At 56.8% G+C, this 14,604-nt stretch overlaps 1 protein-coding gene across 2 annotated transcripts in view; it reads left to right on the top strand.

The window, feature by feature from the left end:
- Nucleotides 1-14,092, top strand: part of AIFM3 (AIF family member 3) — a gene marked incomplete at both ends in the record, with an annotated part of 33,661 nt that extends 19,569 nt beyond the window's left edge. Inside the window, 11 exons of one of the 2 annotated variants that reach the window (XM_084271841.1) lie at nucleotides 2,776-2,906; nucleotides 3,928-4,043; nucleotides 4,383-4,454; nucleotides 4,756-4,819; nucleotides 6,177-6,253; nucleotides 6,964-7,081; nucleotides 7,988-8,086; nucleotides 8,616-8,691; nucleotides 11,704-11,808; nucleotides 13,532-13,552; nucleotides 14,053-14,092. In XM_084271841.1, coding sequence (XP_084127967.1) covers nucleotides 2,776-2,906; nucleotides 3,928-4,043; nucleotides 4,383-4,454; nucleotides 4,756-4,819; nucleotides 6,177-6,253; nucleotides 6,964-7,081; nucleotides 7,988-8,086; nucleotides 8,616-8,691; nucleotides 11,704-11,808; nucleotides 13,532-13,552; nucleotides 14,053-14,092 — 919 coding nt within the window. The remainder of the gene's footprint in view (nucleotides 1-2,775; nucleotides 2,907-3,927; nucleotides 4,044-4,382; nucleotides 4,455-4,755; nucleotides 4,820-6,176; nucleotides 6,254-6,963; nucleotides 7,082-7,987; nucleotides 8,087-8,615; nucleotides 8,692-11,703; nucleotides 11,809-13,531; nucleotides 13,553-14,052) is intronic. The other variant, XM_084271842.1, reaches the window with a different exon arrangement.
- Between the last annotated feature and the right edge of the window lie 512 nt (nucleotides 14,093-14,604).

The raw sequence follows: 14,604 nt of genomic DNA, 5'->3' as shown, positions 1-14,604 counted from the left end.
GTTTTCAGAAAAGTCAAGGAGCACCTGTTGGGTATGTCCATATGTATCTGTATGTCACATACCTCTGCATCTCCCTGTAAAGCTGCACTGAGTGTGTCTGCACAGCCAAAGCTGCAAAGCCTCTGGGAGTCACCCAGAAAGCAGGTAACACCCAGGCACAGGGCTGGAGGCACAGCGATGGGATGTGCTGCCTGGGGTCCTTCATGGTCAGTGTTGAGGTCCGAAGGGGGTTCACAAAACATGAACCCACTGAAGCACTCAGGGTGCCTGGGTTGCTTGGTGTCAAAGAAAGTGAGAGAAAACACAGATTTGGAAAGGGGGAGGGATTTGCCAGCACCACCCTGACGCTGTGCTGGGGGCTGGCACAAGACAGGAGGAATTCCCACCAAGTTCTTCATCACAACTCAAAGTCCCTGCCCAGGACCTGGAACACACTTTCTTTAACAAAAGCTCCCAAGATGTAAGTCTCTTGAATTTGCTTTCAGACATTATTTTTGCCACCTTGCTCTGTTTTTCACCCCTGAGTAACACCCAACCCTGGCAAGAACCCGCCTGTTCCAACTCCCATCTTTCATGTTCTAACAACCTTTTAAGATCTGAACAGGCTGGACCCATGGGCTGAGACCAACAGGATGAGGTTTAACAAGGCCAAGTGCAGAGTGCTGCACATGGGACACAACAACCCCCTGCAGAGCTACAGGCTGGGGGAGACTGGCTGGAGAGCTGTCAGGCAGAGAAGGACCTGGGGGTGTTGGTTGACACCAGGCTGAATATGAGCCAACAGTGTGCCCAGGCAGCCAAGAAGGCCAATGGCGTCCTGGCTTGTATCAAAAACAGTGTGGCCAGTAGGTCTGGGGAGGGGATTGTGCCCCTGGACTGGGCACTGGTGAGGCCACAGCTTGAGTGCTGGGTCCAGTTCTGGGCTCCTCACCATCAGAAGGACATTGAGGTCCTTGAGCAAGTGTAGAGAAGGGCAACCAGGCTGGGGAAGAGGGTGGAGGGCAAATCCTCTGAGGAGCAGCTGAGGGAGCTGGGGGTGTTCAGCCTGGAGAAGAGGAGGCTGAGGGGAGACCTTCTCCCCACCTACAACTACCTGAAGGGAGGTTGTAGAGAGGTGGGTGATGGTCTCTTCAGCCAGGGGACAGGAGATGGGACAAGGGGCAATGGCATGAAGCTGGGCCAGGGCAGGGACAGATTGGATATTGGAAAAAAATGCTTTACTGAAAGAGTTGTCAGGGCTGGAACAGGCTGCCCAGGGAGGGGCTGAGTCACCTTCCCTGGATGTGTTCAAAAAAAGGAGAGATGAGGAGCTCAGGGATCTGGTTCAGCTTAGGATGGGAATGGTTGGACTGGATGATCTTCAAAGGTCTCTTCCAACCTTGTGATTCTTGTGATCTTGTGATCTTGTGATCTTTATTGATGATGAAGGCTTAAATGTGACTCTGTTGACGTCATAATTAGGTGTTGCAGTTACCCCAGCTTAGCAGACCCCTTTGTGAGGGTTTGCCCCCAGGAGGGAAATTTTCAGGGCTAAAACCATGTCCAGCCATGGGGGAAGGCAGTCATGATGTGCCTGTGCTGCTGCTGGGGGGCAGAGCATCACCCATCATCCCTAGCACCCTCCAAGTCCTGTGTCATTTTGTTTTCAGTGGGGGATTTATTGGAATTGGCACAGTGGGAGAAATGCAGCCCCTGCACATTTTCTCATCTGGGGCAGGGATGCTGTAGAGCAGCTGAAGCAGGGACTCCCCAAGTGCCACAGAGAGCTCCAGCCCCATCAGGTGCTGCTGGCTGATGATGGGGTGTGTGGGGCTGCAGCCAAAACGCTTCCTGCACCAGCCACCTAATTGGGTTCAAAAGATACTGGTACTCCAGGGAAATGCTTTTAAGGTACCTCAATTATTTAGGATCATCTGTCCCGTTTCCAGATGTGAGGGGGCAGATATTTAAAACTAGCTCAGCTCCAGTAAGTGCTTGCAAGAGGACATGACTGAGCTGCCACAGCATCCATCAACATGTCCCTGGGAGCAAACAGCAGGACCTGCATCAGCAGAGGCTGGTGAAAGCTTCAGTGCCTGGCTCCAAAGTGTCTGCTGGAGGACACAGCATTTCCTGTGTCCCATTAAGCTTCTGGAAACTTTACCATGTGCCAGTGCTTAAGGTTAAGGTTGACCTGCCCCACACTGCTCTATGTTGCCCCAGAGGGGTGCTGACCCGAGCTCCACGGTGCACCAGTCAGTGGATGAGGTTGGGAGCAGCTGCCAAGCAGCCCCCCCTGCACCCCCGTTTCATAGAATCATAGAATGGTCTGGGTTGGAAGGGACCCCAAGGGTCACAGAGCTCCAACCCCCTGCCACAGGCAGGGACACCAACCTCCAGGCCTGGAGCTACACAAGGCTGCCCAGGACCTCATCCAACCTGGCCTTGAACACCTCCAGGGATGGGGAATCCACTACCTCTCTGGGCAGCCTGTTCCAGCCCCTCACCACTCTTTCTGTAAAAAACTTCTGCCTAATATCTAATCTAAACCTTCCCTCCTTTAGCTTTAGTCCATCCCCCTTGTCCTGCCATTATCTGCTCTTTTAAAAGAGCTCTGCTCTGAGCCCACCAGCATGGGGGGGGCTTTTTTCCCCATGTTACTTCTCCAGCCCACAGAAAGGTGAAGAACTGGAAGGTCGTGATGCTGTTGGAGTCCTGGGGAGGGGTCTGCAGGCCCTGTTGCCCCCACAGCATCAGCAGAACAGCACCTGTATTGCCCTCAGTGTGTCATTTTAGGCCCAAAGCTCTCAGCTGCAAAGGCAAGGAGGTGGAGAACGTCTTCAACATCCGCACACCTGAAGATGCCAACCGTGTCGTCAAGCTGGCCACCAGCAAGAACGTGGTTATTGTGGGAGCATCCTTCCTGGGTGAGCGCTTCTGTCCCTGCCTCAGCTGTTCAGATGGTCCCAATCCCTCACCCAGTTTGTCCCTGCCCAGTCAGAGGGAACCTCCCTCCCCAAACTGGACCTCACGGTAGTCTAAGCCATCAGTGGGATGATGAGGGCATCTCCTTGCTGGAGACATTGATTTTACTGAAGAGGATGGGCTGTTGGGCTTGCATGGGCACAGCTATTGCTGTCCTGGTCAGAAAAGCATACAGCAAGTCCAGTACTGGTGCTCAGGTGGCTTCTAATGTGGTGCATCAAGATTTGGCTTCAGTTGGGAGGGTCTTGCTTGGCAGTGAAAGCCTATGGGTTTATTTCTTTTACTTTTTAGCTGGGTGATGCATTGTTAAAAAGCCCAGGGAAAACCTGATCATTTCTGTGATGGTTCTTCCCTTACTTGATATGGTTCTAGCAAAATTATTGCAGATCCTAAAGTTTTAATCAACCCTGTCTACAGAAAAACTTCTGGTGTGGGGTGAGGAGAGGCAGTTGCAAACTTCAGGTCTTCAAAAAGATCTCTTTCTAAAAAGAACCAGCCTGATGGATGGAAAATGCCTTGGAGTCTTGGGGAAGGTTCCCAATCCATTACTGGCACCAAAACTGTCCCGCTCTGATCAGAGGAAACAAGTAATCACAAGGGCTGTTCTCAGCCTGTGGCTCATTCTGCCTGCTGAGACAGCCCCAGATGTGAGAAGAAGGTCTCCTTCATCTCAGATCCGTTGCTCCAAGTGCTGTGTCTTCACTGTGATCAGCTCCCCCACTTTGGTTTTTGAATCCTGCATCTAAGACCATCTTGCCATCAGTGGTGAATCTCACCTGCAGTGGTGCAGCCCCATGTGTGCTGGTGGCAACCCAGATCTCCCAGCAGAGCAGCTCCAACCTCCCCAGCCAGGAACGGGCAAGGCTGCTCCTGCGTTGTGACCAGCGCTGGGGATGCAGGGCAGCACCAGGGTGGAGGGGGTGGGGGTCTTGTGGCTACTCAGACTTGCTTGTATTCCCCCAGGGATGGAAGTGGCTGCCTACCTTGCAGAGAGGGCCCACTCAGTGTCCCTGGTGGAGCTGGAGGAGGTCCCTTTCAAGAAGTCCTTTGGAGAGAGGGTTGGCCGCACCGTCATGAAGGTGACCTTGTTTTCCCATCTGGGAGGTGGTTTTGGTGATGGGGGTGGGGGGGGAGGGGGTTCTGCATGTTTCCCTGATTGCACTAATTAATTTATGACATTTATTGATTAAGCTGTGATGCCAACAGTCACTGGAAAGACAGACTAGGCTGCATCTTCCCTCTCATGGTCCACGTGTGTGTGGGGGGGGATAACACGGAGGTGATGCCGACCCCCTTTACATAGAGGGTCAAGGCGAGCGCAGAGGATGAGCAGAGCAGCTCAGGGGTAGAGGCACACCAGGGATAGGGGTGGTTCAGGGTCCTGATGCCCCTTTCTCTGCCCTATGTCCCCCCTCCAGATGTTTGAGAGCAACAGGGTGAAGTTCTACATGCAGACAGAGGTGTCGGAGCTGCGGGAGCAGGAGGGGAAGGTAGGGTGTGGGCAGGGGGGTTCCCCCAGAGGTGCCTTTCCCTTTGCTGCTGAGGTTGTGTCCCCTACTCTTCCCTACCCTCAAAAAATTCATATTCCTGGGCTTGTTCCCTGAGGAACAAACACTCACCAGCGTGGCAAGTGGGTGGTTTCATTGCTCCCATCCTGCTCTGCTGCTGCTGCCAGGCATTCCAGACCCTTTGCACGTCAGAAATGAAGCGATCAGCCAGCTTGGCTTGCTGCTGCTATGGGGGGTGGGGGTGTGTTTGTCCCAAAAATAACCACCACGTCTCCCTGTGCAGCTGAAGGAGGTTGTGCTGAAGAGCGGAAAGGTCCTGCGCGCCGACGTGTGTGTCGTTGGTGTTGGTGAGCTGTGGGGACAGAGCCTGGTGGGGCTGGTGGGGCTGTGCTTGGTGGAGGAGAAACTAGAGGGGACGTGGAAGTGATGGGTCCCTGGGGCTGGGGGTGCTCTGGGGGGACATGCCACCCCTGCTTGGCTGTCACAGCAGTCTGTGTAGCAAAACTGAAGAAGCCATTCCTGGAACCTCCACCCCAAAACACAGCTGAAGAAGTATTTGGGGAATAGTGATGGTTTACATCTTTCCAGAAAAAAAACCCCATCATCTCAAGTTGTTTTGTCTTTTAAAGCCTCCACAAGCTGGTGAGGCCACACCTTGAGTGCTGGGTCCAGTTCTGGGCTCCCCACCATAAAAAGGACATTGAGGTCCTGGAGTGAGTCCAGAGAAGGGCAACCAGGCTGGGGAAGGGGCTGGAGGGCAAATCCTCTGAGGAGCAGCTGAGGGAGCTGGGGGTGTTCAGCCTGGAGAAGAGGAGGCTGAGGGGAGACCTTCTCCCCACCTCCCCTGCCCTGCCAGGAGGGTGCAGAGAGGTGGGGGATGGTCTCTTCAGCCAGGGGACAGGAGATGGGACAAGGGGCAATGGGCTCAAGCTGCCCCAGGGCAGGGTCAGAGCAGATGGGAGGGAAAAGTTCTTCCCTGGCAGAGTTGTGGGGCTGTGGCACAGGCTGCCCAGGGAGGGGCTGAGTCCCCACCCCTGGGTGTGTTTAAAAAAGGGGAGATGAGGTGCTCAGGGATCTGGTTCAGCTTAGGATGGGAATGGTTGGACTTGATCTTTAAAGGTCTTTTCCAGCCTTGTGATCCTGTGAATATTTTTTCCTCTGATTTTTTTTTGGGGTGGGGGCATTTGCTGCCACTGCCATAGAAGAGGGTATTTTTCTCCACACTCAGGGGGAAAAGAACCCCTTTGTCACCCTGTAACATTTCTAAATGTTGCAGACTGGAAGAAAAGTGGAATTAGTTTAATTCTGCTTTTGTTGTTTTATCAACTGTTCTGATGTGTGAAGGCTGGAGGAGAGGAAAGGGTCAAAAAAGGCAAGAAAAAAGGTACAGACTGGTGGGGGGCGGGGAGCAGAGGAGCCTTGTCTGGAGACCTTTGAAATATATTTATTTCAAAATACCTGTATAGAGAGAAGTGGATTGAAACTTATCTTGAGGTATTCATTAGGCAACCGTGCTGGGCAGGTGGCAGCAGCGCTGATGGCTTGGAGGGTGGTAGGGACCCTGGAGTTGCGGTGGCTGGGGGCTCTGTGGGGCACCTTGCTGCCTTTCCCATGGGGCAGACAGGCTGCCCAGGCAGGGGGGATCTGTTGGCCAGCCCCCCAGCACTGCTAGGATGCCACACCAGCAGCACTTCCCTTCTGCAGGTGCTGTCCCAGCAACAGGGTTTCTCAAGCAGAGCGGTGTCAACATCGACTCCAGGGGCTTTGTTGTGGTCAACAAGGTGAGCTTGGGGGTCAGTCTGTGCTGGGGGGGGAAACAGGAGGAGCCAAGTCTCCTCTCCCTTGAGATGAGCTTCCCACGGGCTCCAAATTGTTGTCATGGGGCTGTTGCATCCACCAAGATGCTGGAATGCTGGGGGCACCATGCTTGGGCGCTTGGAACCCCCCTGCAAGGTTTTGCAAAGCCCATCCTACACAAAGAGGAGCAGGAAACCACTCCAGAGCTGCCATGGTTGGTCCCTGGGAATAGGTGGACAACCCCTGTTCAGCTGGGGGACCCCCAGGCAGGATGTGGTTTGGTCTTTCTCACCTAGAGCATCCCTCTGCCAGGGGTCACTTGGTAACAGGACATGGGGACAAGTGTCCTGGAGCCCCCTTCAGAAGACTGTGGTCTGTCCACAATAAGCACAGGGGTGGGTAGCAAGGAGCTCCAGCCCCCCCCACACACACAGAGCCCATCAGCACCACCACAGCTCCCATTGAATCACAGGTGGTGGGGAGGAAAGACAAGATCCCCTGGGATCCTTGGAAAAGTGGATCTTTCTCTGTTTCTTGCCACACTGCTCCAGCAAAGCTGGGAGCTGGAGCCATGCCCCAGCATCCAGGGATCACAGAACTGTAGGGGGTTGGAAGGGACCTCAAGAGATCTTGGAGTCCAAGCCCCTGTAAGGTGCAGCCTCCACTGATGCCCACTTCTGCTTCTCCCCTGCAGATGATGCAGACCAACATCCCCGGAGTCTTCGCAGCCGGTGACGCTGTCACGTTCCCTCTGGCCTTAAGGAATAACAAGAAGGTGAATGTCCCTCACTGGCAGATGGCCCACATGCATGGTAGGTGCTCCTCAGCCCCTTCACTTTGCAGCAGCATGTTGCACATGGAGGAGAGCCTTTTCCAGATCCCTGGGATATTCCCAAGCCCTCTAGGGAATGAGACAGGACACTGGGCATTGGTATTAGACACTTTGAAGTGTGTATTTTCTGTCCTGTCCTTGGTTTTCCAGCTTTCCTGAAGGGCAAGATGCCCTGTTACAAACAGGCTTTCCCACACACCCTGTGCTCCCTGGCACCTGCAGTCATGGCAGGAGTTTGGTCTTCTCCTTGCCCCAGGACACTTTGGAGCTCACATCCTGTTGTTAGCTTGGGCTTGTCCCCAGCAGAGCTGCTGGCCTGGCCTGGGAGCATGCTGTGGAGATGAGACCTTTCTCCTCTTTGAACCAGCAAGCCTGGAAACCCTGGTGAGACCAGGTGCCCTCAAGCTTTCCAAGGCCACAACCTCATGTGGGAGCTCTGGGCGGGTGCCCTGGGTGAGAGGTTTTGGAACCACACATCTGAAGTCAGGCTTTAGACACAACCCTCTCTGGTCCCAGCACAACTCTGAGGCAGGAACTGCACTCCAACCATCTCTGCCTTCAGGGGGGGCCTGTTCATCTGCCCATCTGCCCTGGGAGCTCAGCCAGCTCTCAGCCCTGTCACTGCTGCCGAACTGGGGTCACAACAAGCTCACCAGTGCCTCACCAGCAAAGACCACAAGCCAGCAGGAGCTGTGCTGGTGTGTAAAAGTCACCTGGCCTCAGACAATGCCACGTTTGCCCATCTGTGCTTGCTGCCCCCCAGTCCTCCTCTTGGTGCTCTGGGGCTGGAGGTGGGGGTGCTGTGCTGCGACCTGAGCGCAGCCCGTGGGACTTGTCCTGTCGTGGAGCTCCCTTGCTCAACCTGCTGCTGCTTCTTCTCTCCCAGGCCGTGTAGCTGCCCTGAACATGCTGGCCCATGGCATGGAGATCAGCACAGTCCCCTATCTCTGGACCGCCATGTTCGGGAAGAGCATCCGATACGCGGGTAAGGGGCTCCCCAGGGCTGCCCCAGGCCTTCTGCTGCCAGACCCCTCCTGGGCTGGACCCTGCGTGCCAAACTCTGCCTCGGGTCTGCTTCCCTTCCTGGCTCCCCAGGGGCTGGGTGTGTCCCCTGGCTGTGGGGCTGTGAGGGGGGGCCCTGCATGGACACTCTCCCTGAACTTGGCTTTGCTGAACACGAAGGGGTGGGTTTGGTGCCTTGATCTCCAGGTGCTGGTCTGGCCAAGGCGGCAGGATGCTCTTCCTGTATCATAGAATCATAGAATCCCACCCTGGGCTGGGTTGGGAGGGACCCCAAGGATCACAGAGCTCCAACCCCCTGCCACAGGCAGGGACACCAACCTCCAGGCCTGGAGCTACACAAGGCTGCCCAGGGCCCCATCCAACCTGGCCTTGAACACCCCCAGGGATGGGGCACCCACCCCCTCTCTGGGCAGCCTGTAGCTCTGGACTGAAACACTCTGTCTTAAGGAATCCAGGGGAGCTGCTGCTGAATCCACTCCTCTGCTTTCCAGGCCATGGGGAAGGGTTCGATGATGTTGTCATTCAGGGAGATTTAGATGAACTGAAGTTCGTGGCATTTTACACCAAGTAAGTGTCTCTCTTCTCTGTGTTCCTGTCTAAGCTTGTCCTGCTGGGCTGGGAAATCTTGTTGCCAGTGTTTCTGTCAGTCAGGTTTGTTCCTCTTTGGCCGCTGAGCTTGCAGGACAGGAGTAAAAGGCCTTGGAGAAACCATGTGCTAAGCACAAAGCAAGTTAAACTGGCCTTTGGACCTAAGGACCCTGCCAGATGTGAGCACTTTGTTCAGATAACACCTGAGAGCAGATAATGGCTTCTTTTGATTTATTGCTGGCAATCCCCATCAAAACCTTCCTTCCCATTGTCATCACTGTGTTAATGATTTCTGCCCAGGGCTGGACTGAGAGCTCAGGCATCCCTGTTTCTGTTTCTGGGTTGACAAATGGAGCTCAAACCCCTCTCCTGTCTATTAACAAGCTGTGAAGGGTTCAGGAGCTCTCATTAGCCCTGTCCCCAGGCTGGCAGCCTATCTGGGAATACTTTCCTGAGAGGCATTGGCAGCCAGAATGTGCTGCCTCTGCTGTTCTGGACCCACGCTGACTGGTGAGACTGGGCAGGGTGCACTTAGCCCCAGAGTACCTGCTGCTGGCTGCTCTTCTGTCACCTGTGTCCCATCCCAGCCTGAAGCCGATGCCCACAGAGCAGCCTCCTGCCTGGAGACAGGGGATTTCTTCAAGTGCTTCCTGATATTAAGGATGGGAAGAGGGAAACCAGTGAGGTGAAGGTCTGCCTGGCTCAGCAATTGAACTTCTCTTGCAAGGATCAGGAGGGAGCCCAGGCAGGATCCAGCTCCTGCTCTCCATGTGATCTCACTGGGGTTCGCTGCCCCATGTCCCTCAGGGCCTCCCCTCTACATCCCCCCTCCCTGAGGGCAGCTGCTTGCCCCCATCACTCTGGGATGGGATGGAGCCTGCTCATTGGATGTGTCTGTCAGGCTCAGGGAGGCACAGGACTCGTTTTGTCAGCCAGTGGCATGAGCTGGGTCCCTGACTCTCATCCCCCTTCTCCTGGTGCACCTCAGATAGGAACCTGCTGCAGGTGATGGGGCCTCCAGCTGCGGGGCCCTTTGTGCATGGACACCCCACTGGGCTCACTGGCACCTTGGCCAAGCCACAGCTGTGCCAGGGAGAGCTGCTCTGAGGGGATGTTCCCCCTCCACAGCCACACACCATCGCTCCACAGGCTCCTGGTGCCTGGAGGGGCATGTCAGTCACTTAAAACATCACATTTTAAAACTCCCCATTTGCCCAGCGAGTGGGAGCAGGGGAAGCCAGAGCCCCATTTCCAGCAGCTTTGCTGAGCTGGGTGTCCTTGTGATGCTGTTGCCCCTGCAGAGCTGCTCTGCAGCTGCTGCTTTGCCATACGCTGCAGCTTTCAGCGTGTCACCTCCTGTGCAGTCTTCCCTCCTCCTCCTCCTCCTCCTCCTCCTCCTCCTCCTCCTCCTCCTCCTCCTCCTCCTCCTCCTCCTCCTCCTCCTCCTCCTCCTCTCCACACCAGAGTGTGTAGCCCCCATCTACCAACCCTCCTCAGAAAGGGAATGTCAGGCTGCTTCAATGAAGCATCTGTCAAAGCCCTTCACAAGGACAGCCCAGAGCAAGGGGCATCATCTCTGCTCTGTGCTGCAGCCCCCTGCCTGCTGTGCCACCAGTGTGCCACCAGTGTGCCCAGTGTGCCACCAGTGTGCCTGCTGTGCCACCAGTGTGCCCAGTGTGCCACCAGTGGCTGTGGGGATGCCCAGGCAGACCTGCTGGCATGCAGCAAAGCTGGGCTGGGTGAGCATCATCTCCCCAGTGGGCAGGGAGCAGGGGTCTGCTGCTGAGCACTGTGTTGTTCTGCCACCCATCCCAGAGATGGCTCATGGGTACTGGGATGGCACCAGAGGTGGGGAGGCCAGGTGGCTGCTCTGCTCCTGGTTTGCTCTCCTTTATTTGCAGTGAGCTTATTCAGGAATCAGACCCCTTTGAAACAGCTGGTTCTGCTGTGATGGAGCTACCCCCTGGCTTTGTGGGACAGCAAGGAGAGAACTTCAACTCCCCTGGCCCCACAGAGGTGCAACTTCCTCTGAAGTGTGGCTCCTGCTGTCCAGGGAGCCAGGCACAGGTCATCCCCTCACCTGATGCTCTCTGCTCTGTTGGTCACAGAGGTCTTTGGTAGTGGATTGATGAGCAGCTCTTGATTTGTTGGGTGCTTCTACTCTTCAACTTGGTCAACTGGTGTTCAGCATCCTACCCACACACCTTCCCTGATCTTCACACTGTCTATTCAGTTATCCATCTATGGGTCACCTCCTGGCTTCAGTCTCAGATTTATACCCAAGCTGACCTTGGCAGCCCTCCAAGCAGAAGAGCCCTTCTTGTTTGCCTCGTGACCTTCACCCAAAACTCCTCCTGTGTTTGTACATCCTCTTCCTTGACACTCTGTTTGTTTCCCCTTCAGCCTTTGAGGTTGCCTTGTGCTGCCATCACCTGCTGGGTGACAGTCAGCTGGGCATCCCTCATACACAGGGCTCTCATCCCTGGGGCTAGTGGGAGCCTAGCCTTGGGCACCCCATCTGTCCCAGCCCTTTGGGAGGAGGTGGCCACTCTTAGAGCTCAAGGAGAGAGTGTGGAGCAGCACAACCAAGTGTCCCACAGGGACACCTGCTTCTCCCCTCCCTCAGTACAGGGCAGCAGTCACTGGGATCCTTGCTGATGTCTGGATTTTTATCCACCCTTGCTGGTGTTTTCCCCCAGATGCTGGGACTCCCAGAGCTCTGTGTGTCCCCTGGGCACCACAGTGATGCTCACTCACCATGCCAGCATGTGAGCATCGGTGAGACCACTGTGGTGCCAGCCCTGAGCCCTCTCCTGCCCCTGTCCCTCCACCAAGCACAGTCCTCATGGTGCTCGTGCCTGGGGACAGGTCCTGACCCTGGAGTGGGTGTTTCTTTTTGCTTCCTGCTTCTCTCCAGCATGTTGCTTTTGGGGTGATGGAGCTGTGGCCACCTGAGGCTGCCCTAACCTGCTCTGCTCTGCCTGGCCCTAGGAGTGACGAGGTGGTGGCTGTGGCCAGCATGAACTACGACCCTATTGTGTCCAAGGTGGCCGAGGTCCTGGCTGCTGGCAGGACCATCCGAAAGCGTGATGTGGAGTAAGTAGATGCACAGTGGGAACCAGCACTGCCAGGGCAGGGGCTGAGCACAGCCATGGGGTGCAGGGCAGGCTAAGCACAGCCATGGGGTGCAGGGCAGGGGCTGAGCACAGCCATGGGGTGCAGGGCAGGGGCTGAGCACAGCCATGGGGTGTAGGGCAGGGGCTGAGCACAGCCATGGGGTGCAGAGCAGGGACCCAGCACAGCCATGGGGTGTAGGGCAGGGGCTGAGCACAGCCATGGGGTGCAGGGCAGGCTGAGCACAGCCATGGGGTGCAGAGCAGGGGCTGAGCACAGCTGTGGGGTGCAGGGCAGGGGCTGAGCACAGCCATGGGGTGCAAGGTAGGGGCTGAGCACAGCCATGGGGTGCAGGGCAGGGGCTGAGCACAGCCATGGGGTGGAGGGCAGGGGCTGAGCACAGCCATGGGGTGCAGGGCAGGGGCTGAGCACGGCCACGGGGTGCAGGGCAGGCTGAGCACAGCCATGGGGTGCAGGGCAGGCTGAGCACAGCCGTGGGGTGCAGGGCAGGGGCTGAGCACAGCCATGGGGTGCAGAGCAGGGCTGAGCATGGCCGTGGGGTGCAGGGCAGGCTGAGCACAGCCATGGGGAGCTGGGCAGGGGCTGAGCACAGCCATGGGGTGCAAGGCAGGGGCTGAGCCCAGCCATGGGGTGCAGGGCAGGCTGAGCACAGCTGTGGGGTGCAGGGCAGGGGCTGAGCACAGCCATGGGGTGCAGGGCAGGGGTCAAGCACGGCTGTGGGGTGCAGGGCAGGGGCTGAGCACAGCCATGGGGTGCAAGGCAGGCTGAGCCCAGCCATGGGGTGCTGGGCAGGCTGAGCACAGCTGTGGGGTGCAGGGCAGGGGCTGAGCACAGCCATGGGGTGCAGGGCAGGGCTGAGCACCCTGAGGCAGCACCCCAATGGGCACCACATGGCATTGTCCCATGGCTCCCCGCTCTGTACCCTTCATCTCCTGTCCTGCTCACTCCATCAACCCAAAGCTGCCTCCCAGCTGCCTCCCAGGCTGGCATCCTGCAGACAGCAGGGGCTTGTCTCAGACACCAGGCTCCACATCCCTGCACAGACTCCAGAGGAGTGGTGCTTCCTGCCACGGGGTGCTAGCAGCACCCCATCAGTTGAGGGGCTGGGTGTGCTGCCTGTGCACAACCCTCTGGGAGAGCAAAGCCTGCAGAGCTGCCTGTGCCACGACAGTGGCCCGTGGTGGCTCAGCCTCTGTGGTGTAGCTCACAGGCACAGTGTGTTCTTCTCCCTTTGGTTGAAGTTCAAGGCTTTGCACAGAGAAGAGCGTGGTGCTGGCACACAGAGCAGGGCTGCTGTGCTGGAAGGCAAGTGCCAGGGAGGTGCTAACAGCTGGAAAGGAGCCTTTGGAGTGGGAATTAGAAGGGGAATGTGTGTCCCTGGGGTGTTTCCACCTCTGGAATAAAAGCAGACTTTGCCAAAAGCTGGGGGAGAGCAGCACTCCCAGGCTGTGGGCAGCCCTGAGCCAGCTCAGACACCCTGGGCACCCCTGGAACTGGTACCACCATCTCCACTGGATGCTGGCTGCCCACGTTGCAGCGGGGAGGGAGGTGGCATCTCCTGGCAGCCCAGTGGCTACTGGCCCCCATGGTGGGGCTCAGTGTGCCTGGGGGAAGCCAGACTGCTCAACCCTGACTGTTTCTTCTCTCCTCTCTCTCTGTCTCCTGCTGCTTTCACAACTCGTAGGCTGTTTGTCCGTCACGGCAAGTATGTCCCATTCGGGGTCCTGGGTGTGCTGGGTAGGAAGGGCTGGCAAGAGGGACACCCACAGCCCTAATTCCTGTGGGGGGGTCATGGCTGCATGCTTGTTTTGCCAGTACAGTGCCACTGGGCTGGGACAGCAGCTGTGCTGGGGACAGGCAGGCATGGCTGGTGGTGCCCAGACCTGCTGGGTAGGAGCTGTTGGGCTGGGGGGGTTCTGTGACTCCCCAGCTGAATGCCAGAAGGACTTTGGTTTAAGTTAAAAACACCCTGTGGGAACACCCATTTTGATTGGGATTGGTACATCTGCATGTGAGGTTCTGGACAGTTTCAGTGACACGTGAGTGAGGGTGGAGGAAGGATGCTCCCACCCTGCCCAGGTGGCTGTGGCTCTGTGCACAGGTTCTGGGATGGGCAGTGACCAGCAGGCACCCTGCACACACCTATGTGCCCGTGCTGGGAAACACCTCACAGCACTGCTGGGCTTTCCCTCTTGTTTTTTCCAGAACTGGAGATATGTCTTGGCTAACTGGGAAAGGCTCCTAACCCCATGGGTGCCCTCCTGGTGCCATGCTGGCTGTGTGGAGACAGGATGGCAGCTCCATGGATAAGTGGGAACACCGTGGCTGAGTCATCTCCCTTTGAGACAGATGAATCCAGCACCTGGCCCTTCACACTGCCCTTCCTGCAGCCTGCCAGTGGCTCCTCTGGCCTGTGCTGCTGCAGTTCCCTTGGGAGCCTGGGAAAGCAGTCCTCAAGAGAGTGGGGTCAGGCACAGGCACTGTCTGGCTGTGGACACTGGGGGATCCCCAGGCTGCCCCAAGCTCATCCTTCACCCCCTGAAACAGCACGAGTGCCTTTCAGGCCAAGAGCCCTTCATGTTGCCCCTTTCCAAACCCTCTTCACTCTCTGCAGACCTTGGTTGCACATCCCCATGGAGCCTGACATCCTCTGCAGCACTTCCCAAGGCATCCCTGTGCCCTCAGCCCTGGGAGCACTGAGGGGGGGGACACAGAGAAATGGTGTCACACCAGGTGGGCTCTGACAGCCCCTGTGTT

This window comes from Gallinula chloropus (genome assembly GCF_964237585.1).
Source record: "Gallinula chloropus genome assembly, chromosome: 17".
NCBI classification, from domain to species: domain Eukaryota; kingdom Metazoa; phylum Chordata; class Aves; order Gruiformes; family Rallidae; genus Gallinula; species Gallinula chloropus.
The sequence above is the reverse complement of the archived record's forward strand: the minus strand, read 5'-3'. Positions and strand labels throughout refer to the sequence as shown.